This window comes from Protomyctophum bolini, assembly GCF_963924005.1.
Source record: "Protomyctophum bolini genome assembly, chromosome: 14".
Lineage (NCBI taxonomy): Eukaryota > Metazoa > Chordata > Actinopteri > Myctophiformes > Myctophidae > Protomyctophum > Protomyctophum bolini.
In genome coordinates, this window is record NC_137875.1 from 24,745,081 (window position 1) to 24,770,429 (window position 25,349).

Here is a 25,349-nt window from a genome sequence, read left to right on the forward strand (position 1 = left end):
CCCTGTTGTGTTGTGATTCGGCAAGGATAAAGTGTATCGAGTCATTGTGGACAAAGTGACATACATACATGTACATACTATACACACACAAACATACAGCCTTAGTACAATAGTTCTGCAATCGCTTCGCGGCACAACTAGAAGTTATCAAATGAAGATGCTTTTTTTCCTCTCTTTTTACAAGGTTTCTTCCAAGTGAACTTCCACTGCTGTGGAGAAGATTAGTCTTTTGCCAAGGAGTTCCCCAGATTTGTGTCGTCTCGCAAGATTTCAGTTGAGATGCAGGTTTTTACATCAAAGCAATTTATTTGACCCTCACATGTAAATATACATTTATTAACAAAAACAATCCACCAATCCCCCACAATCTCCATGTACCTCTCATTCTCCAGCCATGTGGTGACTTCATCACAAGTATTCTTTATGTCTCTAAGGGCGGCCTCTCGACCTTTGGGCTCCTCTCGGTCTCTGGGCGCCTCTCGGCCTCTGGAGTGCTACTGCTTGTTGTGGTGGTGGTGTGGTGGTGCTGGCGTTGAGCAGAGAGCACCCAGAGGTCAAGCAGACACCCGGTACTCCTCTGAGACCCGCGTGACCCCTGAGTCCCGGCCGACCCACGTGTCCCCTCTCACCTGGCTTCCCTGGCCGGCCATTAAAGGCTCTGCCAAGACGCCCGCGCTGACCTGGAAATTGGAGATAACATTTTATTCAGTGCCTCCCGGATTCCTGAATTAGCAGAGGACGTTTTCCATTTTACTTTATATTATTTTATTATTTCTTTAATGACAAACACATTATCGAGAAATGTTTGTGTATTTTCTTTTGGCAAGCGTCCTTCTGAATTCAGTTCAATTCAATTCAAAGGAGCTTTATTGGCAAGAGAAAACATACGTTTGCATTGCCAAAGCAAGTGTCGAAACATAATAAAAACTATTTAAATTTTAGAAGAAAAGAAAGTGGAAAGTATGTACAGTACAGTTGGAGGAACATTGTGTAAACAGAGCTTTATGTCACATGGTGTAAAGTTATTTTTTAGACAAATAGCAGCAATCTTTTGCAGTCACTATTGGGATGATTAGCAGCATTTCCCCACAAACTAATTAAATAGTATACAAAAAAGCCTCCGATATTAAATGTGTTTAAAGGTAGGAGCTCCGTTCATATGTGCAGTAGGTCTATGTCAGAAGTCCACTCAGTACAGTGCAGGAACCACAATGGTTAGTAGTCCCTTGGCTAACCTTCTTTTTCACACTGACTACAGTAGTGTAATGTGAAACTCCTGTATTGTATGTCAAACAAGACCTTGCACGCAAAGATGCAAAGACGCAAAGATTACAAGTGTGGAGCAGCTACTTGCATCATTGCATCTTTGCATCATCATGCTTCCATTGACAATGAATGGTAGACTCGACTGTATCTTTGCGTCTACCCGTGTGAAGTGAACGCAACATTGCTCTTTAATATATCTCATGAAAAGCAGCAGTTCAGAAACTTTGGTTTAGTTTTTCACTCAGTTGAAATTATTGAACTATAGTACATTTTGGATATGAAATTTACCATTTGGTCCTTGGTCTCCAGTATAGCCAGGCAGACCATGTCCCTTTGAACCTTTGTCACCTTGGTCGCCCCTGTCACCTGTAAGCCACACACATGGTTCTCTCAAGAAGAATGACAACAGAATACCAATACCAAACTAAAATGCGATGCCCCCTGGGACTCAGCTAGTACACAATAACATGCTGTTCAAGTTAATTAATGACCATGTGTGTTACTGAGATCATTGCTAAATAAATCTTTAAAAACACCTTGTAAATATACTTCAGTTTCACAGGCCTGGCCGGGAAATGTATCATATATGTGACATCATGCAAAGCTCTTTAACGACAAATTTTAATTTATAATGCGGGAACACACACAAATACTGTATAGGATTCAATGTTGCTGGACAATGTTTGATTTTAGCACTGCTAGTTTATTACAATCTAATTTGAGTAATGATACGAGACAGGCACAAAATAAGCACTGGAGAATGAAAGAAAAGGATGGAAGAAATATGGAGTGGTCTTGCAATTTATGTTTCACACCTGTTTGTCCTGGTCTGCCTAGATCACCAGCCTCTCCATAGAAGCCTGGCTGGCCCACTTCTCCGTCGACGCCATCAAGACCAGGGTCACCCTGACAACACAAATTGTAGTCTTAACCAGCTGAACCCTAGCGTCACTATTCTGGTTTCAACATCAGACTCCACCTTAGCCCATAGCACTTACCATAACACTTGCCCTAGCCTTGACGACCTTGCAGGCTTATTCAAAGGCTAAAATGTAATATAGATGACATGATATGTAGATATATGCCAGGGGAAATAGCAGATCTACAAGCTTGGGTATTTTCTGCGAAGTGAATTGGATTAGACCAAGTTTTTATATATATATATATATATATATTTATATATAGAGCCCTGGGGGGCCTCGGGCAACTAATTAGATGGGTTTATGGTGCGTGCGTGCGTGCGTGCGTTCAGCACAGAACTTGCAATGTAACACTGCAACTTTGGTAATATTCTTTTCTTTGGCATTCACGACAATCAGCGGTGCACGGTTTAGTTCTCAACTGACAGGTTTCCTATACAAGGACTAATCTAATAAAGTGTATTTTTAAACATCTGAACCTTCACGGGCAATTATCAGCCTGAGAGTCTTTGTGATTATAAAGCATGTGTGGGACCTGTATAGGTTCTGCCCCGTGTAATAAATGTGGAAAAGGGTTCCAGGCCAAGGACAGTCTAGATTCTCTCCAAAAACCATTCAACACAGACCAAGTGCCTTGTCTGTGACTTCTTATTTGTCCTCATGGAGACGTGGAAAATCGGAATGCTTTCATTCCAAACTATACTGCCAAATAGTTGAGCTCTCTCAGGCCAGTCCACACTCATGCAACGTGTTAGCATTTTCTTTAGCCAGGGAGGCAGAATCAAATCATGTATAGGGCATACAGTACAGTGCAGGGCGTACAGTAAGGCCTATGTGAAATTATGTTTAAAAACGTTTTTGGGACGTGTGTCTGCTAAAGGTATACTCCAGGAATATTGTCTGTCACGGAAAACTACTCGGTTTTAACCAATGGATACAATTGTTTTGAAACTCACAGCCGATCCGGGCGGTCCTTTCTGTCCCGGTTTGCCTGGGGCACCCATGGGTACATCGCCGTAGAGGGGACACACGGCTGCACACGTCCTCTTCACTGAGTTGGCAAAGGTGGACATCTGTTCCAACACCACTTGTTTGCAGACCTCAATCACATGTTGAGCAGAGAGGGTCGGGCCCTGTGCAACAAATCATTATGCATCACCACTGGAACGCAGCCAGCACAGGGACTTGTAACATACAAACATTACAGGTGAACGGGGCATGCTAAACCAAATGGCTGAAAAGCACATGCAACGAGGGGGGGGGGGGGGGGGGGGTTGGGGGGTGGAAAAACTCTGCCAAATTTCCTCAGGGTCATTATGGATTTATAGCCACACAAAATGAAACCCGTGCTGTGAGTAACTAGTAACTACAGACTAATGAGAAATCATTTAAAGGTATTCTTGACACCCCAATTGTTACCAAACTGTGTGAATGTGTGTGTGTATGTATGTGTGTATGTGCGTGCGTGCGTGCGTGCCAGTTGCTATAAATAATAATGCTAGTAATTGCTTTGGTGTGCATGTGTGTGATATATTTTATCTGCATATTTTTACACCTTTAATAGTGTTTCAGAGTGAAGCAATTAAAATGCTTTTATTACACCACTACCCTGACAGCCAAGACTTGAAATGATTGTGCAATACGTTTTAAAAGCGGTCAAATATTCTCATTACTGTGGTTTTTCTGGTGGTCCTCGCTCTGGGGTGCTTCGGTCAGCAAACAGGTAAAAATTACTAATCAAATCCTTCTCCAGACATTAAATAGGCAATGTCTCTATCTACAGTACAGTATTGATTTAATATATTGACAATTTTGTCAACAGATAAAAACTAGACTAAAATGTTAGGGAGGGTCTAGTGGAGAGTAGAACTATAAAGACATGAAAATAGCAGATCTACAAGCACACAACACATGGCAGAGTGAATGCGTTGTGAGCTTGTAGATCAGCTATTTTCAGCATGCAATCGAGTGTAAACAATCTTTTGATATTTAGTCATCTAACACAGGGGTTCTCAACCTTTTGCAACTAAATGGTTGGAAAATGGAAATTTAGAGTTTACATAGTACACAGTGCATGAATACACTTTCCTTAATTCAATCTTTATTCAATCTTTATTGCAGACTCAGGGGAATCCATATCACAGTACAGAATAACAATACAATACAATGATTTTTATCTGGTTTCAGTATTTATTTATGATGTATTTTCTCTATTATTAAGTATATTGTAGCGGCCAATTTGTATTGGTGGTGGGGGGGGGGGGGGGGGGGCAGGGGTCGCGAGACATGGTTAAAGCATTTTGGGGGATCCCCAGCCAATAACGTTGAGAGCCCCTGATCTAACACTAAAACATTTCAGATGACTAAAATATGCCTAAAACTAAGTGACAAATTTGCTCTCAAAATCAACACCTCTATACAGTAGAAGGAAGCTGAATCGTACAATAATATATTGTAACTTACCGGTGGACCAGGTGGGCCCCGAAAACCATCTGGACCTCCATCACCGCGAACACCTTTGACTCCAACCGTCCCAGAGCGCCCTTTCTCGCCGGCTGGACCACGTTTTCCCTGTTGCCCCTGGGGACCCGATTTAGCCCTGTCTCCAGGCTACAGAAAAGGTTAATGCATCATGAACGATGCTATTCAATATCGACCACAGAGTTACAAACTCACCTGAATTTACTGTACCCAACTCCTCCCCTTTTGTGCATGTGTCACTCTGGACACGAGGGTTTGCCAAATGACTAAACTTGTAATTGTAATTGTAATAACAACAAGATGTGTCCGGTGGTTCAGCTGTCCAATCTTCAACATTAACTGAAAGCAACTAAGAAGGCCTTGCAGGAAGAATGTTGCAGGAAAAGTAACTGTCGACAATTCAACTTTGATGAGCTATATCGGTAGATAAATAGTTACTGGAAAGATTGATTAGGCAGACGGCAAGTTATGCAGGCTTATGTTTGCTGGTTTCATACATTTCTGTGAGAAGCCACACACACTGCCACGCCCCGTTTGGGTAATCAATGTGAAACACGTTTTTATCAGATTGCATGCATTAATTTTGAAGTTACAGGCCTTTTTTACGTGAAGCCACACACCCCTTTGGACAGTTAGTGTGCTGCTCTGCACTTCACTGCAACGCAACTGCACTGTCTTATTTGTGCAGTCTACAAACCAAAGCAGTTTTAAATTGATGTTGCAAAGCAACTGTAACTTAGTTGTCTCCACTACACAAGGCAATGACACGTGATGCTTTACTACTTTTAGTTTTGAGTTCACATTTTTGGGGGGCATCCAGGGGCACTTCTCCAAAAACGTATACTCCCTGCAATGCAAAAGCAGCATGCAAAAACATAACGTACATTGATTGATAGTTACTATAAAATAAAAAATAATGTTCCCACCGGCAAAGATGTGACTCTTACTCAGTTCTTCCTTGCCCCATGATCAAACTTTCCACAAAAGTTTAATATGAATCCAAACAGACAGATGAATTGGGTGAAAACAACCCTGTCCAACTCTTTTGACAGAGCTTCAGAACAAAGGGAGTCTACCAACGCGCCTCAAGCCTAAAACGGCTGGTCCGCTGCATCACAGGAACAAGGACAACAGATGCAGAAGGTGGAGAGGACACTGGAGCAGCATGGACATTTAAGCCTTTTATTTATTTGGTGTTAGTATAAAAGATAATAAATATAGCCTACTAACACCTAATAAATAAAAGGCTTAAATGTCCATGCTGCTCCAGTGTCCTCTCCACCTTCTGCATCTTTTGATAGAGCCTCTGTTAGTTTAGGGAGTAATCTCTTGAGACAGTTTCAGAGTTCCGACTGAACTAGGGAGTAGCAGAGTTATAAGTAGGTGAATCACTTTCTGAACAATTTTCAAAACCGAGCATCTTTTAAATAGTTCATGTGTTTATTTGGTGTTGCTGACGGCCAAGCTGTCTAGATAGAATAGTGTTTCCCAAACAACGGGTAGGGACACATTTTTAAACAAACATACGTAGAGAAGAGTAGCAGCCAAGGCTATGGACTTTCCAATGTTTGTTTCGACTAGAGCACTAAACATGACGCCATGTGGCAGCCAATTAAGTCTATGTACTTTAATGTTAGTTTAGAGTACTATGTTTGTTTAAAGGAGTGAGGCGCCCCTCACGTCACACAAGTGTGATTTATTTACCTACACTTAGTTAGTGTGGTTGCCTATAGGTAAGCAGACTATTGTTATATGTTATTGCACTCCAGTGCAATAACATTCTATTCTCCCATCCGATTGGCCAGCGATTCGGAACTCTTCAAAAGGTATTTGTGCCCTCATCTTGGACAGTAGGCCTATACGATGACATACCCAACTCAACTCTTCTAATTGAACCATTTGCCATTTTGGCAAATTTTTTAGAGGCACTACCCACACATTTAGCTGTGTTGCTCATTCCAGGAATGCCCGATCCTTACAAGCTATACCTCGTTGTAAAGGTGACTAATCAACGATAAAAACAATATAAAATACAATACCAATTGGTATTCTTAAAGGGGAGAAATAACCGGCAAAATTTAAGTTTCCGAACTTGTGCTGGTTTTGCGAGACTAGCAGCCATCTACACAATGCAGAATTTCACTTAGAACCATTAGAGGGGGCCAGAAATTCTTTGCAGCAAACATAATTCAAATCGTTACCAAATTAGGTGATCTGACATGAGGTCAGGAGTCATGTTACAATGAGTGTCAAACAGTTTTTTGATATTCCAATCTGTTTGCCTGTAATTGCCTCTCAACATTATAGGGACGGGCCTATTTATTATTATTATTATTAACAAAGAAAGCCATACATAATGATTCATGAACGCAACATCCAATCTCATTGGAATCACACACATGTAGAGGGACCTCCAAAAGCACAAATGCAAAAAGTTGTCATAGAAATGCTATTTCCCCCCACAGCTTCCTGGGGGTCTTGACAGCTGCCTACAACCCACAATTTATACAGCCCTGGGTATAGGCCATCTGGCCTGGCGAAGACATGCATTCCGTCGTCCGGAGCACACTTTTGTAGTTGGTAGCTACATTTTCAGAGTAGAGTAGCTTTCCCCAGGTTTAACTATTAGTAAATCTCACATCAACTGAAGCTCGCAACAGAAACTCATCAAACATCAAAGTCAAACTGAGCATCAAGAAAATGCATAAAGCTGTACAAGCTTGGCATAAGATAAGCTATGGATCATGGCTCATGTCTCATGGCTCTGGGCATTTATATACTCAACCAATCAAAGCCACGAGACGACGCCATGTGAGCCACTAGAAATTTCAAGAGGTAGACGCCAAGTGGCTCACAGTCAGCCTGTGAGACGTTCCAAATTATGTCCATGAGCCAAAAAATAAGTCTGGCTTTCAGAGGTTGTCTTAAGCAGTATATAAATTAGGCTTTATGTCCATATCAGCACTATTCTCTAACAATGTGCACTTTTGCAAGTCAACTCATTTCGTTCCACCCATATAATCTCTATTATCTATACTGTATTGTCGCGGAGCATGACACACTAAAATGCTTCTGCTTCATGTGCTGTACCTGTATCAAAGTCAAAGACAAAGTCGTACGATTTGTCACACACCACACTGAAATTTGTTCTCCGCATTTGACCAATCTCTTGGAGCGGTGAGCCACAGCCACGGAGCGGTGAGATGCAACCGTGCCGCGCTTGGGAATCATTTGATTAGTTGTTTTGACCCCCCAATCCAACCCATTGATGCTGAGTGCCAAGCAGGGAGGCATTGGTACCATTTTTACAGTCTTTGGCAATCGAACCCCGACCTCCCAGTTTCAGGGCGGACACTCTAACACTGTCTGTACACTTTTGTACTATGGTATGGTGGTGTTGAGCAAAAAATGCTGATATACAAGCTCACAACACATTGCATCGTGACAAGTTGTGAGCTTGTAGATCTGTCCTTTTTGCTATTTTAAAAGGGGGACAATCACATGCCAAAAATAGAGATGCCAGGTTGAAAGTGGTAATTATCAACAAATGTGTGAACGATACCTGATAGTTTTGCAATGACTAAAGATGCCAGTTTGGTAGTTATGATTGGTATTTCTCTGAGCCCAGTTAGCCCAAGCCCCCAGAATAGCTGGGTAACGAAGTCGTCTCCCTACTGGTCAAAACCTGAAACTGCAGGTGGGCTGGGTTAAATTTATGAATGAATCGTGACGTAGAATCTGACGCAGAGGCCCAGGCGGTGGCGTAACGTCTGGGCACCCGACTGGTAATCCAGTCGCAGTGTGCGCCGCGGGTTCGACTCCCGAGCCTGTCAGCCTACTGTCTGTCACTTAAAAAAAAACAATAAATTTTTATTGTTTTTTTTGAAGGCCGTGTCGGGAGTCGAACCCGCGGCATACTGCGACTGGATTACCAGTCGGGTGCCCAGACGGTTACGCCACCGCCTGGGCCCGCAAAAAATATCTTAAAAAAAAAAAGAATCTGACGCAGAGGTACCACAAGAACAACACGAAGGCGAGGGGTACTATGATAGGAGCCAACCGATCATATCAACACACGAGGGGTACTACCCGGAAGACTTCGTCATTCTTCCGGGAGCATCAAAACACCACTGAGCAACTTCCATTGAAGTGAATAGCGGGGGGCGGGGCTGTCACTCCCCAATCCGTTCTCTAGATATATATGAGTTAGCCTATAGTGATCATTCAGTAACAGTTAGCAGCCAGGTAGTTAGCTAACAGTCACTCCCTTGAACTTCAAGTAAACCACCATAAACTTAAGTCCAGAGAAAAGGTAAAAAGCACACATTATGGAAAGATGTGTGAAGCTCTTTCTGGAGCAAATGTTAAATTACAACTACAGTTTATACATACAGTATAACATTTGTGTTAATCGTTACCATTAAATCCACCAGTGTATCAACTATCAACTGTCATTTCACACAGAAAGCTCTGCAATTTAATGAAAACAATGACATCAAACCTCACCTGTCCTTCACGTCCCTTCTTTGCTTTGTCTCCCTTGAAAAAGAATGCATTGATATTATAAATATATATTAAAAACATATATAAAAGGTTTATACATGTAAACAAACACATTATATTGAACAGAAGAGTGGATAAACATTTTAAACCCTACCTTTTCACCTTTGACACCCTGGATTCCTTGAATGCCTGTGCTTCCCTGTGCAAGGAATGTGGAAACCAAAAATAATGATTAATTATGAATGTATCTTCCATACATTTCCTCTTGTTAAAATAGGACATTCATTGTAAAATAAACAGCCTGTGCATACATATTCTGCACACCTGTAAAAAGCAGGTGCAGGAGAAAGTGCTTTAGGCCTAAAAGGATCACGAAGGCAGCACTAGGCTTGTTTCATGTGTGACACATGATACATAACCATGACAGTGGATGTCATCTGTGTCTGTTGTTCTGTGTGGATGGTCGTTTGACCCAAATGTCAACTGCCTAATAAATTAGCCTGCAAGTCACTCTGCAGAAAACCCATAAACTCCCCATAAACCCAGGATGATCCACCATTTAGGCTCCATCATGGGTGCCCAAAATGTAGACCACATGACATGCCCCTAAAAGAAATAAAAAAAACACAAAACTTCACCTCCTTGGCATCTGCTACTTGAATTAAGGTGACTTGATTGATTTGCATGAAACATGGCCTGTAAGCTCACTTTATGTTGCACTTAAAATGTCAGTAAAAACAATCACACCCGTGTGAACTGAGTGTTGCAACTCCCTCTCCCCCTGCCCACCCCCACCCCGACCCCCCCCCCCCCCCCCCCCCCCCCCTCTCTCTCTCTCTCTCTCTGTGTTTTTTGTGACACAATGTGTCACCATGTGATGTGTTGTGAGCGTGAAGATCAGCTATTTTTGCTATTGACCAAACGATGAAATATGTAGGGCTGACGTGGTTCATTTGTACAGTGTGCCAAAACAAAATAGCCAACTCAAATAAAGGTTCTCTATAGAGACGATTCGTCTGTGTAATTGGCATGGAGTGCCCTGGCTGTAAACACCAAGAACAAGTCCTGGGGGGGAGTTTAGCACTGGGTCTGACCTCCCCCAGACGGAGAGGAGAAGACACACAGAGACTATTCACCCTAGGAGCAACCATTAGAGGCCCACACACTGGGTCAGGACCTGTTTCTGGGTTGCAGACCCATTTATTTATTTTATGGATAGTGAGTAAATGTCTTCTAACCCTTTCTTACAAAAATATATTTTTAAAGATTTTCAAAATGACGATTATAAATAATGCATTATAAGGCACTTCTAATGCTTCATATTATTAATGACATAATAATTATATTATAATGTGGAGGTCAGACATTATAATTATATTATAATGTGATAATGCAATACCACACTTAACATTGTTATAAGTTGTTGATTATAAACATTTATAACGAGTGTTATAAGCAAGGCATAATTGCTGGTGTGCGGTCGAGAAAATAACACCCGACAGGATAATCATTATAATAATAAATATTATAAATCATTATAAATAGGATTATAATGCATTGTAGACCCGGTCTTTAAGGAGGTGTAATTCACTGCCGTTTTCCCCCTTTCAGTCTTATATTAATGTTTTGTATTTGTTAATGTAATATTATTCTATGCTATGATGATTAATTGAATACACAGGACCACAATGGAAACACGTTTTTGTGTTATCTATTTAGCCTGAATGTCTGACTGTACCTACATTTTGACTAATAAAGTATTCATTCAATAAAAATCCATAACATCCAAACGTAACAAATAGTGAAAATAGCCAGTCTGCCAGGTAGATCGGCTATTTTCACTATTTTCTTTAAATAGAGCCGAACTGGTTAATTCATAATGTACATGTGTGCGTTTGGGTCCCAGTAAAAACGTCTGGGTTTCTGAGGCTAGGGTCTCTCTTCTTAGATCAATGTACTTAATGTAAATTCATGTAATGGTGTTTGATTCATGCTATCCTACAATGCAAGATTGTGGCACCACCAGAGTATCATTTATTTTTGAAACCGATAGTGAAAAAGAATGGAGTGACGTTACCTTAGGCCCTGTTCTGCCAGGCAGGCCCACATGTCCCTGTGGTGAGTGAGATGACATGGTTTAGTGGTTTGAAGAGAATGAAACTTGTATTTCAAAGAGTTTAGAGAATTTATCTGGAACACTCACCGTAGGCCCTGGGGGGCCAATAAATCCAGGTCTTCCTGGCTTCGCCGCAGAACCCTTGTAACCTCTCAGGCCCTAGAGAGTGCAACATTCATTAAATTTACCTAAGGGCCTAGTTTATTTTCTGTCCACCGTAGTTTCCCTTGAAGATGGCAAACTACTTTACAGTACGTACACTACGCTTGAGGATGTACTTTATGCTCATCCTCAATGATTGCAGTGCAATGAATGCCTTAAAAGTGACTTACTGTACTGCCTTGAGGACCCATTTCTCCTGGTGGCCCCTGGACACCTTGCTCTCCCTTGAAGATAAAGTCACACACGTCAACGAATTAATCTGGAAGGAACGCACCATTGTATGTCTTTATACATTTAAGAAGGAAACATTTAATCTAAGACTGATATTTTACCTTTGTTCCAACTTTACCACCTCTGCCACCTTGACCTTGCGGTCCTTGATATGCCTGTTCAGAAATTAAAAGGATTAGTACACTAATCCTGTTAGTGTACTAACAGGATTGTTACCCAGAAAAAACGAACAGGTTAGGATCGGCAGTATATTACAATACCTCTATCCCTGGGTCCCCTTCTCTGCCTGGCAGCCCAGGATCTCCAACGATGCCCTAAGGAAATGTAAAGTACTGTTTAGTGTAATGCAATGTAAAGGTGTACAATACATACTGTACATCATCAACTGAACATTCAAGTGTGACACTGTACAACAAAGCAACTCACCTTTGGCCCACCGGTGCCAAGTTTACCCGTTTTTCCTAAGATTCCCTAGTTTTCATAACGTTTGGGAAATAAACAGAGTTATCATAGCGCTATGCAAGGTACTGTCAAATGTTTATTATGGCTATTAGTAAAGAATGTGCATATATCAATTTGAAAACCAGAAACCACAAATAAAATGTGAATCATTCCCGAATCACTGTGGTTAAAATTGTACTTACAGGCTTCCCTTTTTCCCCAGCAGATCCCGTATCCCCAGCATTTCCAACGATACCCTGTCATCACATGGCACATGATATGATGTTATTATATTATATATTATATTAACTGTTGAAGGTATTGTTACTCCTCCAGTGTGTCTCTGGGATCAGCAGTGTATTATTGTATGCTTCCTTATACCGTATCATGCTATAGTTTGTTAGCATGGCTCTTTCTCATAGAATCAGCATCTTTTGCGGTGATACACTTCAGGCCCTTAAAACCCATCGCCAAAATCCAACCACACGTATTAACGTTGTTTATGGAGACACAGCGTATGCCAAAAACATAGCTCTATTCCACAGTGTTCCTTTACCACATTACATGTTATTTATTTGTTCTGTGTGATTATATGAGGAGCTATTGAAGGTAGTGGATGGTGCTTTAGGAGTGTCTAATCACAAGTTTAAGTATCTCTACGACATAAAATATGGAATTAGTGGTTACATTTGTGACCCCAAACCAACCTGCTTTCCTTGTCGGCCAGCAGGCCCAACTGGGCTAGTTTGCCCGATTTCACCCTGTAAACGAAGCCATTGTTATTATTAAATGAATGTACGTTAATCATTTCATGAGAGCAAAAGTGCAATTTCCATTACTAATTAAGTAAATACCTTAACTCCCTGGTACCCAGGAATCCCCTCGTATCCTCTTTCGCCTGCATCACCCTTCAAGGAGGACAGACAGTCGAAGTTAGTGACACCAGACTTGTATTATTGTATTATTATTGCATTTATTATTGAGTTTACCAGAGTATTTGAAAGATTAACTCACAACTTTTCCTTGTCCTCCGGTCACTCCCAGCTCTCCGGAGGGCCCGCGGACTCCCTTTAATTACAGTCATAATGTCCATATTAAATCCTCTTAGTCAACTTCAAAGTCATGCAAGCTATCCAATGAGCGGCACAGAAATCCAATTAAAAGCAAGAAGGCTCACTAATTGCCTGCTTTACATGACTATTAATGCTGCTGCAATGTCTGAGGAACCAGAACAACATAATGTTGCTCTTATGTATACCTGCACACGAGACGTACCGGTATACAATTAGGAAACCTTGAACTAATTACAATAGACAGGGCACACGAAAGCCTTTGATTTGAAAATACATGTAACCTTAACACAAGGTCAATATTTACCTTGAAGCCTCCAGCCCCTTTTAACCCCTTCAGCCCTTTGGGTCCTCTGTCGCCCTGTTGAAACAGCAGTTCATTAACATGCAGTTTTGCCAAAGTTATACCACAAAAAAGATAAAATTGTGATCGTCTGTGTTTTGAAGCATTACCTCTTGGCCATAGAGTCCTCTCATCCCCTGTTCACCTTTGATTCCCTTTTCCCCCTGAGGAGGTCATGTGATATTGAATGAATACATGTTGAAAGAGCAAACCCAGACACACTGAACTGGAACAAAGAAAGAGCAGGTCGAGCAGCTGTTGTTACCTGAGGGCCCGTCTCGCCAATGATGCCATAGTCCCCCGTCTTTCCCATGATGCCCTGCAAGACAGTTACATATTGTGTGTAAGTTAAGTTTCAAAAGAAAACTTAGAACAGATAAAAGCAACTTAGGTTTAGGTACAGGTACAGGTTTGGTTATAACAGTGTTAATGAGGAAAGTTGAGCTCAAGTTGAGTATTTATTTATTTATTTTTAAATAATTTTAAATTTCTATCCCAAATGTATGATTACGCCAATGGGCTACGTATATGTATACACGCCATTTTGGAAAGAACTTGGGCTATTTCCCTACTTCCTTCACAGGTGTTACAGATGATACTAATGAAGGCTCTGTTCCATTGTGGTCAAACAGAGCAGGGTGCTGCTATTGTGCTTGTTGGTTCACTGGAAACACTCTGCTACACCCGTGGGTCTCAAAGTGTAACTGTAACTCTTAGGGGAGTCCATTTGATTCAAACTTTTCCCGAATATGGTTGCCTGGTCCCTGCTGGCCATGATTCACATTGGCCTTGATTCTTCCGCACCCGAGTACACTTCATTCAATTGTATTCAATGCTTTCACATTGCATCGATCTGTATCCGAGTACACTTCAATTGGTCCAGATGCGGTCCCGGGAACGGTTGGGTGATCTGCTCCCGGGAATGGCACGCAGCATTCACACTACCATGTCTGAGAGTGTACAAATGGAACACTCTCAGAGTTATGGGGGTCCTTGAAATGAAAGTTTGAGAACCACTGACTGTACACTAAATGGAACAGAGCTTAATTATTATCATCGGTAACACATGTGAAGGAAGTAGGGAAGGGGCCTGGAAGTAGGAAGAGTTATTCTGTGTGCATAGAGCCCATTGTGACAATTCTGTGGTGCCTGCCACTGCTGACCCCTGCTGGCTGGACATGGGGAGTGTGTGCGCACAATCACATGACACCTTCGACATACACATGATGTCCCAGCCGCTTATTTTCCCCTGACAGTTAGGAATATCCCCGGGAGGACATGTCGAGGAACATGCAGAAACCGTATTTAGCTGCTCAACTTAACAAAAAGGCATTTGTGAAACCACACCAAACCCATGCTTAAAGCATAACCTTACTATGAGCTGAACCAGCTGGAAGCTATGCCTATCCATATGGGCGGCAGGGGCTCAGGGGTAGAGTAGATGGAAAAGCAGCCAGATGGCTGACTGAGGTTCCCAGTTCGATCCCGGGCTCCCATAGAGTTAGTGTCGAAGTGCTCCTTAAGCAAGATGTTGAACCCCTAATTGCTCCTTATGTGCAGGTTGGTGCCTTGCATGGTTTCCCCCGTCATCAGTGTATGAATTTGTGTGTGAATGTAATTAAAGGTCCTATGATTTGTCACATATATTGCTGCATGCGAGATTTGTTCTCTGCATTTGACCCATCTCTTGGAGGGGTGAGCTGCAGGCGTGCCGTGCTCAGGAATCATTTGTAGTTGATCAATCCAAGCCTTGATGCTGAGTGCCAAGCAGGGAGGAATTGGGTCCCATTTGTACAGTCTTTGGTGTGACCCGGCCGGGGATTGAACCCCGACACTAGTCTAACCACAAGGCCACTGAGCTGGTAATATACAATCTATGTAAAGCGCTTTGGATAAAAGCGCTATATAAATGCAGCATTTACCATTGTGACTAAACATCCACTACCTTTTGGATAAACTAGTCCAAACTACTAGTCCAAACAGAACAGAACAGCCGTCCCTTTTGCATGGTAAATGGTAAAATGGTAAATGGTGCATTTATTTAGCGCCTTTATCCAAGGCGCTTTACATAGATTGTGCATTACATTCACCCATTCACACACACATTCATACAACGATGGTGGTGGAAACCATGCAAGGCACCAACCAGCACATAAGGAGCAATTAGGGGGTCAGAGTCTTGCTCAAGGACACTTCGACATTAACTCTGGGGGAGCCCGGGTTCGAACTGGCAACCTTGCGGTTACCATCCAGCCACTCTACCCCTGAGCCAAAGCATGGATACATACATTAATACAAGGGGATGCGTTTGCATGTTGGTCAGTGAACAGTATTATTATACTTCATTGATGGTGTTGCACAGCACAAGTGGTTCTATAAGCTTGTAACACATTGCATTGCGGAATGTGTTGGGGGCTTGTAGATTCACTGTATCAGCTATGTTTGTCAATGATTGATAATTTATGACACTTTCCGCCGACAACGACATGCCCAAAATAGGCAGGGATTTTAAACAAGAATGTTTCTACACTGTGAGTTCATTCAACCAGCTAACCTAAGATTCCTTTGAAGAAAGTCAACATGTAAGCGGTTAACCGCAGAGATGGCCAGCAAACACGGCGAGAAGCATGGCCATGAACTTTACGACGTTTCTTTAAGGCAGCACAGGGGTCAGACGAGGGAAAAAGGGCCACCCGCGAACCAGGACGGGCCAGTTCATATATCAGGGCCAGGAAATGCCCTCCTTCTAGATGCCAGCAGGGTGGAGATAAACATGTTCAGACGCCGTGATTCACATGCTGGCAGGCGGTCAGAAATCAGTTACAGAAGACAGATGTTTACTCCCACATGAGCATGGGCTACAATTCAACACATGTGCAGGCTATGTGGCATGCACGGTTCTGGAATAATACTCTGTGTGTGTGTGTGTGTGTGTGTGTGTGTGTGTGTGTGTGTGTGTGTGTGTGTGTGTGTGTGTGTGTGCATGCGTGCGTGAGCGCCTGCATGCATTGTCAACTTAGGGGATTTCCCTGTTAAACGCAAGGGCAATGTTAAATGCCAAGCCATCACTTAAAACACCATCCTCTAAATGCTCTGCAGAGAACATGCTCTCTGGATAACTTTTAAAATATATTAAGTTATGTGCTGACATACTGTAGGTTTGAGAACTGAACATCAAATAAATAAGTTAGTTAAAGCTCTCCACTGGAAATAACTGTGCCTTTTGGCTAAGGCATAGAAATGTGGTTATGTTTGCAGACAGATATCTATATACAATTGGCAGAATATCACATTTTATAATTGAATTGGTCATTATAACGGTCACGATCCTCTTCACACTGCATTAACGAGCATTGACTACCTTAATGCAAAAATATAACAATATTAATTCGTTTAATAACGAACAAAGTTCACATTATGTCGAGTACAGTACAACACTGTCATTCTTTACTAGACATTTTTAGTTCTATTTTGCTGTGTGTGTGTGTGTGTGTGTGTGTGTGTGTGTGTGTGTGTGTGTGTGTGTGTGTGTGTGTGTGTGTGTGTGTGTGTGGGATTCATTACAATTGGCTCTGTGTATTCAAATGGAAAATTGAAACCATAAGAAATCCTGTGATCCTGTGCCATTTTTGATCTAAATCCGATGTTCTAAACTAGGTCCTGCGCTCAAAGATGTAAATGAGCCTTTCAGAAGTCAAAAAAACTAATTTATTATTGCACTCATTTTGGTCCATGTTTCTCTTGGCTCTCCCCCAAATCTGTTGCATATGTTACATCAGTTTTCAAAATATGAGCAGAGCCTCTGTGTTTACTATCGCTGAGCGGAGTAGTGCCGTCCAGATCCGTTTCCATCCCGCCGTCTCTGGGTTATGTTCCCTCTGCCATTTTCCACAACTTCCCCGCTGTCTCACGAGCGAGACTTTTACAATTTCATTGACTCGCAACTCAGTTTAACCCTTCCTCGCTCAAGTCAGTCAACTGGGAGCACGGGGCTACACGACTCTCCATGTACTTTAAAGCCGCTCAACACACAAGCTGACAAAGAGGGGTGTATTGTGTCGTCTCAGGGGAGGGGAAATTACTTTTCTGCATTCACCCGCAGCAAATGGCTCGCTCAGATGGCTTTTTGACGAGCACTCGGCGGGGAGCTGTTAGGGTTAAGTGTCTTGCTCGGAGACACTTCGGCACACAGTCGGCCGAGGGTCGAATCGGTGACCTTCTGATTACCATGCCGCCTCTTTACCCGCTGCGGTAAAGCGACCCCCCCCCAAAAAAGCACACATACAGTACTGTGTCCTATAGCAGCTCAGCGTTTTCCCTCATTAAATACAATTCAGCTGTAAAATCTGATCTGACAGAGTGTTTACGCGTTCATACCCAGTTTCCATGTCTTCCTGGTTCTCCTGTGTTTCCTGGAAGCCCTCTGTGACCCTAAACCGCGGAGACAAAAACACGTTACAGTGACTGGAGGACCACGGCTAGACCCATGAGGATGATTAGCCAGTATTTATTGCAACGAGGGGCCGTATTCACCTTTGACCCCGAACGCCCCTGAATCCCGGGCTGTCCATGCATACACTTGCAAGACGGTCCTCCTGCGGTCAGGCCGATCTCTGCATAGCCTCCACACTGCAATCAAGCCATCAAACAATCAATCGCCATACATTGATCCACTATTTTCACTATTCATCGTATCATTAAGTATATAGGCCAGGGCATAGCAGTGGTGGCCATTTTATGGTGCCACAGATAGCATTTATTTTTCCTGATTTCTGAAAGTGGAAAAAAAGGATTTGAATAATTATGTTATTATATTATATACCGGTAGCCTATATTTATTAAACTCTGTTCAAAATGTTTTATGGTTCACCAAGAGGTGAACCTGGATGGCTTGTTTCCAGGCTTAAAATAATTTACGGTATATAAATATTTTTGGGAAATCTCTATGGGAAAAATGAATAGGTTTTCAAACTGTGGCACAACAAAATGGCTGCCACTGCTATGCCCTGGCTTTGGGGCTTGTTAGTCCCGGTGAATGATAGCTAAAGTCAGATAAATGCATATTTTGTAGTGGTTTGATGACTCACCACATTGGAGAGTTCACAACAGCCCTCTGAGTACGCCTGCTCAGGGTCACAGGACACCTCCATCTGCTGCAGGTCAAGCTGAGAACACAGGTTTCAATAATGTACATGACAACATAGTGGTGTAAAGCAGTGGTTCCCAAACTTTTTCATGTCAAGGACCCCCAACTTGACACTAATTAGCCCGCGGATCCCCATTTGAAGAGATTATTTTTACAGCTCTAGCAGTGATCCTCAACCCGTTTAATTTCAAGGATCCCCAGTTTGACATGCATTAGTCTACGGACCCCCATTTGTACACTCTCAGAGTTACAGAACCATAAGGGTCCGTCTAAACTTTAAACTATCATTTAGCTGAGGACCCCTGCCTGGAACTCCCTCAAGGACCCCACTTTGAGAACCACTGGTGTAAAGTAACCAAGTACATTTACTTAATTACTGTTCAATTACAAGTATTTTTTTTGTGTATTGTTACTTTACTTGAGTATTTCCAATATCCAATACTTTTACATAATCTCAGATCCAAATATTGTACTTTACTCAACTACTCAAACTTTAGTTACTAGTTACTTTGTAGGTTTTTATTATTATTATAAAACATACATGAACCACTTCAGCTCTGTATACAAAATATCAGATCTACAAGCTCATAATGCAATGCATTGTAAGCTTGTAAGCTTGTATAAGCTCTGCTATTTTCAAATGATTTTTAAACATTTGAAAACTTGAAATGGGGCATTCTGCATAATGAGTACTTTCTACTTTTGATACATTAAGTACATTTTGATGCCAATACCTTTGCACTTTTACTCAAGTACATTTTGAATTCCAGACTTTCACTTGTAACAGAATATTTTTCAGTATTGATACTTTTACTCGTAAAATGAAATGCTTAGATTATAAACACAAAGGAATTAATACACATTTGGAGAAGAAATCATGGATGTCATATGCATGGACTTACAGTCACTGAGCCACGGCCCACGGCCCTCTTAACGATAGAGGTGTACCCCTTGCGGATGACCGGTCGGGGGTCATCGATGGTCTCCACGCTGACCTCGCTGCAGTCCACCAGCAGCCTCACCTGGCCGCCGCGCACACTCAGCGCCAGCTTGTGCCACTGGCCGTCGAACAGTGTCTCCACGCCGTGGAAGGTCCTCAGCATCTGGGTGCCGCTGGGGCCCGTGTAGAAGAAGTCCAGCGACCGCGTGTCGCCCTGGAAACGCAGGCCCACCTGATCGCGGCCCTCAGGGTCGCTCACCTGCCACAGGTTCCACGACCTCTTGGCCGTGTCCTTGGTCACTTTGAACGTGGCGATTACGGAGTAGTCGGAGGGCAGGCCGTCTGGGTACACGTCACTGTGGAGAGACATTCATAAAGGACTTAAGTTAGTTTTTGTTTTATAGTCCAACACAGTAAAGTAGCCTAATCATAATAGCATATATCATTCTAGTGTTTATAGTGTTTACGGATAAATATTTTTTAGACGGATGATAGAGGTTCTTAATTTAATTATGATCCTTGATCCTAGTTTGCATTTTGCAAACTTGTGTTGTTCTTTCTTATTGTAAATCGCTCTGGATTAAGAGCATCTGCTAACTGCCTACATTGTAAATTGATAAATAATACAATACAATGCAGGATCCATATTATCTACTACGCAATAACTCATGCGCAAAGGAACAAATATAATAAAGAAGAAAAGAACATGCAATGACATCTGGGGTTATGGTTTGTTTAAAAAAAAAATAGCAGATGGAACAAATGACAATCACTATTGTGACACCTTTGGGAAAACCAAACCTCCGCTCTGATGGAAGCATCTGGAACTCAACATGTAAAAGATGTTGAGGGTCCAAAATGATGGTCTGTGCTTTTGAGATAACACTTACTTCAAAGGCAAGCAGTGAACAACAGTAAATATATGGCTCTTGCATCAACAAGACAATGAACCGAAGAGTTCTGTTAGCCTGTTAGCTGCTGAAAACAAATTAAATGTGAATTCTGTGACTGGGATGGTCTACCAGGCTAGGGTTTTGTCATGAAATAGGGTTGAATTGCTTATTAGGGAATGAACACAGGCATAGTTTCTCAGTATTAAGGCTTTAAATGTCCCACAAGGCAGGGAGGCTGGTACCACATCTTTCTTTGTAATAAGGCTGCACTTAATTTGCTTTCTTTTATTGCCTGGGAGCTAAGACATTCAACACCATTTTGTGTTTATTTAACTTGCACTTGATTTACAGTAATGCATTATTTCCCACTACATACACAAGCATCACTCGTTTGTCATGCAGACAAGGTTCACTGAGGACAACCCACGCTGGCATCCACACAAATGGAAAAGACAAAACAAAAGACTGATTAATGATGCTCCGTGCCTCCCGGGCAGCAAGAGAGACATCAGCACGCCATGAAGATGTAAACATAATGAATCGTCTTATGCCAATGAAGACTCAATGCACATGATGCAGGGCAAATGGAAAGTGCCATCTTCTTACCCACTGTGTTAAATTAAGTAAAAAAAAACAACTAAAAAAAACGTGTATACAACATTTAATTACTTGTAGGCTACATTTTGCCAAACTGTTGTAAATAGGTAATTCAAGGATGGAGTGTGCACTCCATTAATTATGGCGACTGAAACAAACCTGTGGTCCTATGGTCTGAAAGCCGACTGAAGAAGGCTCAGATTCAGTGTAAACGGCCCACGGCCCCACGTCAAAAACCTTACTTGGAAATAAACATTGCGGATGGGAGGCAATGTGGATATTGGCCAAAACCTCATTGGCAAAGTAAAGGGGAAAGATTAGCTTAGGTTAGCCACTACCCTTGGACTACTAAACCCGGAATAAACGGAATTAATCGAAAAATATAAACATGCCACATACGGAATAAACGGAATTTATTGACTGTCAGTTATTGGGGCTTCAACGGAGAAAAAATGATCATTTTTTCGCTAATATCGCTAATGTTGGATGTAATCTACCAAAAAACGGCCGACATCCGCGTGATCGTGCGCCATCGCGCACGCGCGCCGTCTCTATGTGCGTCGCTGTGAAAAATGTGATATTTTGACTTAGTTATAAAAAAATATAGCATTAGCCTAGCATCCCCGGGAGTCACGGCAGTGGGTCAAACTACTGCCGGATGTTGATGATCGTTGAACCGGAAGTGACTTCCCTAGATAGGTCTATTTTTGTCAAAATCAGCATAATGGTGCATTCTCGCCATCTGGTGGAAATTTTGGAGAAGACACTAGCTTTGTCATTTTCATGAAAACAATCTATTCAATTCAAACCATCAGATCTTTCTATTAATGTTAAAATGATGAATTAAAAATAAGCCAATTTGTTACCCAAACAAAAAAATTGGGGGTGGCTGTCCAAGGGTTAAGCCCTTTAAAAGTCCTTGTACAACCGAGTAGCATATATCTACAAGCCCACAACATTGTATGTGCTGTACTTTTAAGCATTTACAAAAATGTATTCATTTAAAAAGTAATGCCTATAATTACATGGAGGCGAGGCTTTGTGTGTGTGTGTGTGTGTGTGTGTGTGTGTGTGTGTGTGTGTGATGTGTGTGTGTGTGTGTGTGTGTGTGTGTGTGTGTGTGTGTGTGTGTGTGGGGGGGGTTAAGTGCCTTGCTCAAGGACACTTCAACACGTACACTTGGGCTAGCCTGGAGGCGAACCGCTGACCTTCTGATGACCAGACGGCCTCTAGTCTACACCAGTGTTGTACCAAAAGTACCAAAAGTAAAAGTCATTATGCAGAATGTCTAATTTTCAAGTTTTCAAGTGTATATAAACATATTTTGAAAAGACGCATTGTGAACTGTATTATAGGGCTGATGTGGTTAATGTATGTAATAATAATAAAAATCTACAAAGTAACTACTAACATAAAGTTTTAAAATAATTGTAATGGAGTAAATGTACAATATTTGCCTCAGATGTAATGGAGTAGAAGTAGAATTGGAAATACTCTAGTAAAGTAGAAATACCTCAAAATTGTACAGTACTTAAGGAAATGTACTTTCCACCACTGGTCCACCCCTGCACACCAAACCTCTTTGCCGAAAATAGCCGATCTACGATATGCTATTTTCGGCTAATGTTCCTCCCAGAATAGGTATAATACCAGGGGGCAGTCAGACAGATATTTTGTGAAGCCACTAAGGAAATCGGGACATCCTGAAAGTTCATATAATGGCCTGTTGTGGTGCTGTCATTGGGCCCAAAAAAACCCATAGCCCCATAGAGGTCCATGTATTTGGGCCCAACTTCACCTATATATTACCTTAATAAACATGGTCATGAATACATTCTGCTTCCAGTCACTAGTTTAAAGTCTCATTTCTCATGTCATAATATTCTTTTTGGAAAATTATGGTCCCATTTATAAAATAAATTACCATAATGTCGCGTATGTTCTGAGGGGCGTGGCTACCGTTACAGTCTATGATCGGGAGCCACCCCCGTTCGAGTCAAAATAAAAACCAACGAAGAAGAAGGGGGGAAGTCCCGCCTCGTTGTCTGGGCCAGCCAATGGCCAGCTGGGCCCAAACGGATCTAGAAAGATGGCGATTTACAATTCAAGGACTGACTGGCTTCATCTTACGTCCATATCAGACCCGGCGAACGCTTTGTCCATATTTCTTTTACAGTCTATGTATAATACCTATCGCACAAAGATTTGGCAGCCCCCCTGCAGCATCTCTGAGGCCCCTTGGGGGCCCCTGTTGAAGACCACTGCACTACATTGATTTGTCAATAAATGAGAATGAAGATGATTGTAATGTCCATGTGAGTGGGCTCATGCAGTCACAGTACCTCATGGTCTTACGTAGGTGGATAGAAGGGTTGACACGGTAAGCCACGGCCTCAGGTTCCGATCCGTCCACTCTCTTGACACCTCTCGACTGAGATACACGGAACTGCTCCAGGAGATCAAAACCTCACACCAAAAAACACTGAGATTAGTTTCACATTTCTTTGACGTGTGAAAATGTTATACATTTGATTAGTATAAAGGGGGACGAATGATTTCTAAATCATATATCATCAGCAGCAAAGGAGTCAGTGACATTTAAAATATGTATGAGGTCCCATGAATTAACTGTGTGATTATACAGTTAATAGTTTGAGAACACATTAGATTTGCATGAGATCAGGTGATGACATCAAGGTCTTCTCTTTGAGGTCCTGAAGGGGGTGGTCAAATGATGACACTAACAGCTGAACATGTATCATGAGTCAATGCTGACATCTGCTGGGCATACTATGGTACAACATTGATTCACCATAATGTGGCATCAACCTGGTAAATGCAGGTAATTTCATTTTTACATACCTACTACATCTGGTTAGCCACAAGATATACTGTAGCCATGTTTAAAGGTCTGTCTTTCATGCACGTGTTTTTAATTAAAGTTAAAAGGTGTGAAGAAGACTTACTTGGTAACTTTTGGCACTGGGTCACTTCCCAGATAGAAAGAAGTACACAGAACACCAGCATTTGTTTAATGGCCGGCATTTTCAAATTCTGATAGTCAGGAGTTATAAGGGCCTGCAACAATAATTTGAATAAATCACATTTTAAATCCATTCATCCATCGTTTAAATCCATTCATCCATTCATGATGTACACATTAGTTGAATTAAAATAATAACATTTTGGGAAAAGGAATGGGAAGGCAATCTAAAAACCCTGTCGTGATGAGAAACATCTTATAAAACAAATCCCATATTCAATCAAGTACATTCCTGGAAGAAATGACACCCCGTCATACATTCACCAGGAAACTTTGACAACTAAGGCGACCGTTGTGATAAATATTTAGCTTTTCAAAAAATGTAATCACTAAAATGTACCATATACCTGTACATAAATCAAAAAGTATGTAATCGACAATATGCTTCAATAAATTAAAGGGATCATACTATATATATATATATATATATTAAACACAATCAACACAGATCAAATAGTCATTGGACATTTGATTACACACTCGACATCAGAGCAAAGCCAAATATCTCATCATCCTTTTCTGCTGTCATCACGAAAGTCTTCATTCGTACGCTGTTCAAAGAACCTGAGAAATACTCACATATTATTACTCCTAAAGGAGACTGCAGATGGATGTTTTACAGTCGCTGCAGTGGTGATACAGTATATCCAATTCTAAAGTGTCATCCCGGGGCCAGTCTTTGAGCTGAACAGGAGGTCCATTCAAGCCAGACGTCTTGGGTCCCTGGGGGAACCTGACCCTGGATCTCCACTCCACCTTTGGCCCCCAGGGGATCTGGCCTCTCCCACAGGTTAGTTCATATCCAGTCAAACCGTTTCACTATAAGGTACAAAAGTCCAGCAACAAGATATTTCATGTGTAGAAAGTAACAGGGCGGGGAGAATAGCAGGCCATTCATTTTGACATGCATATGTCTTTTATTGTGAGAAGGGGGAAAAATAGAAGCAAAGGCCTGGATGCTTTCGCAAGGTAGTTTATCTACTTTCAACCAGGCGTGGCTACTTGGGTGTCATTTAAATGTGAACATTTTCAAAAATAAAAAGGTTCAAAATAGCCAGTCTACAAGCTCAGAATAAACATTTTAAGCCTGCAATTATTTGTTTGTGCGATACAACAAAATATAAAATAAGGCATAAGTTGTAGTTTTAAAAACATCTTTTACACACCCTACAAAACAAGCAGGCCATGCTAGTTTAC

General features: G+C 41.7%; 1 protein-coding gene across 1 annotated transcript; it reads right to left on the bottom strand.

The window, feature by feature from the left end:
• Nucleotides 1-383: 383 nt before the first annotated feature.
• LOC308328820 (uncharacterized protein) lies at nt 384-24,681 on the bottom strand (the record flags this gene model as incomplete). Its single annotated transcript, XM_080782928.1, has 26 exons — nt 384-680; nt 1,555-1,632; nt 2,082-2,172; nt 3,143-3,319; nt 4,650-4,796; nt 9,174-9,206; nt 9,325-9,369; nt 11,248-11,283; nt 11,374-11,445; nt 11,619-11,672; nt 11,781-11,834; nt 11,940-11,993; nt 12,106-12,150; nt 12,324-12,377; nt 12,828-12,881; nt 12,975-13,028; nt 13,135-13,188; nt 13,498-13,551; nt 13,644-13,697; nt 13,799-13,852; nt 17,911-17,964; nt 18,067-18,162; nt 18,621-18,698; nt 19,582-19,975; nt 23,452-23,575; nt 24,633-24,681. The coding sequence occupies 26 exons, from the start codon at nt 24,679-24,681 to the stop codon at nt 430-432; spliced, it is 2,310 nt and encodes a 769-aa protein (XP_080639054.1). The 3' UTR covers nt 384-429.
• Between the last annotated feature and the right edge of the window lie 668 nt (nt 24,682-25,349).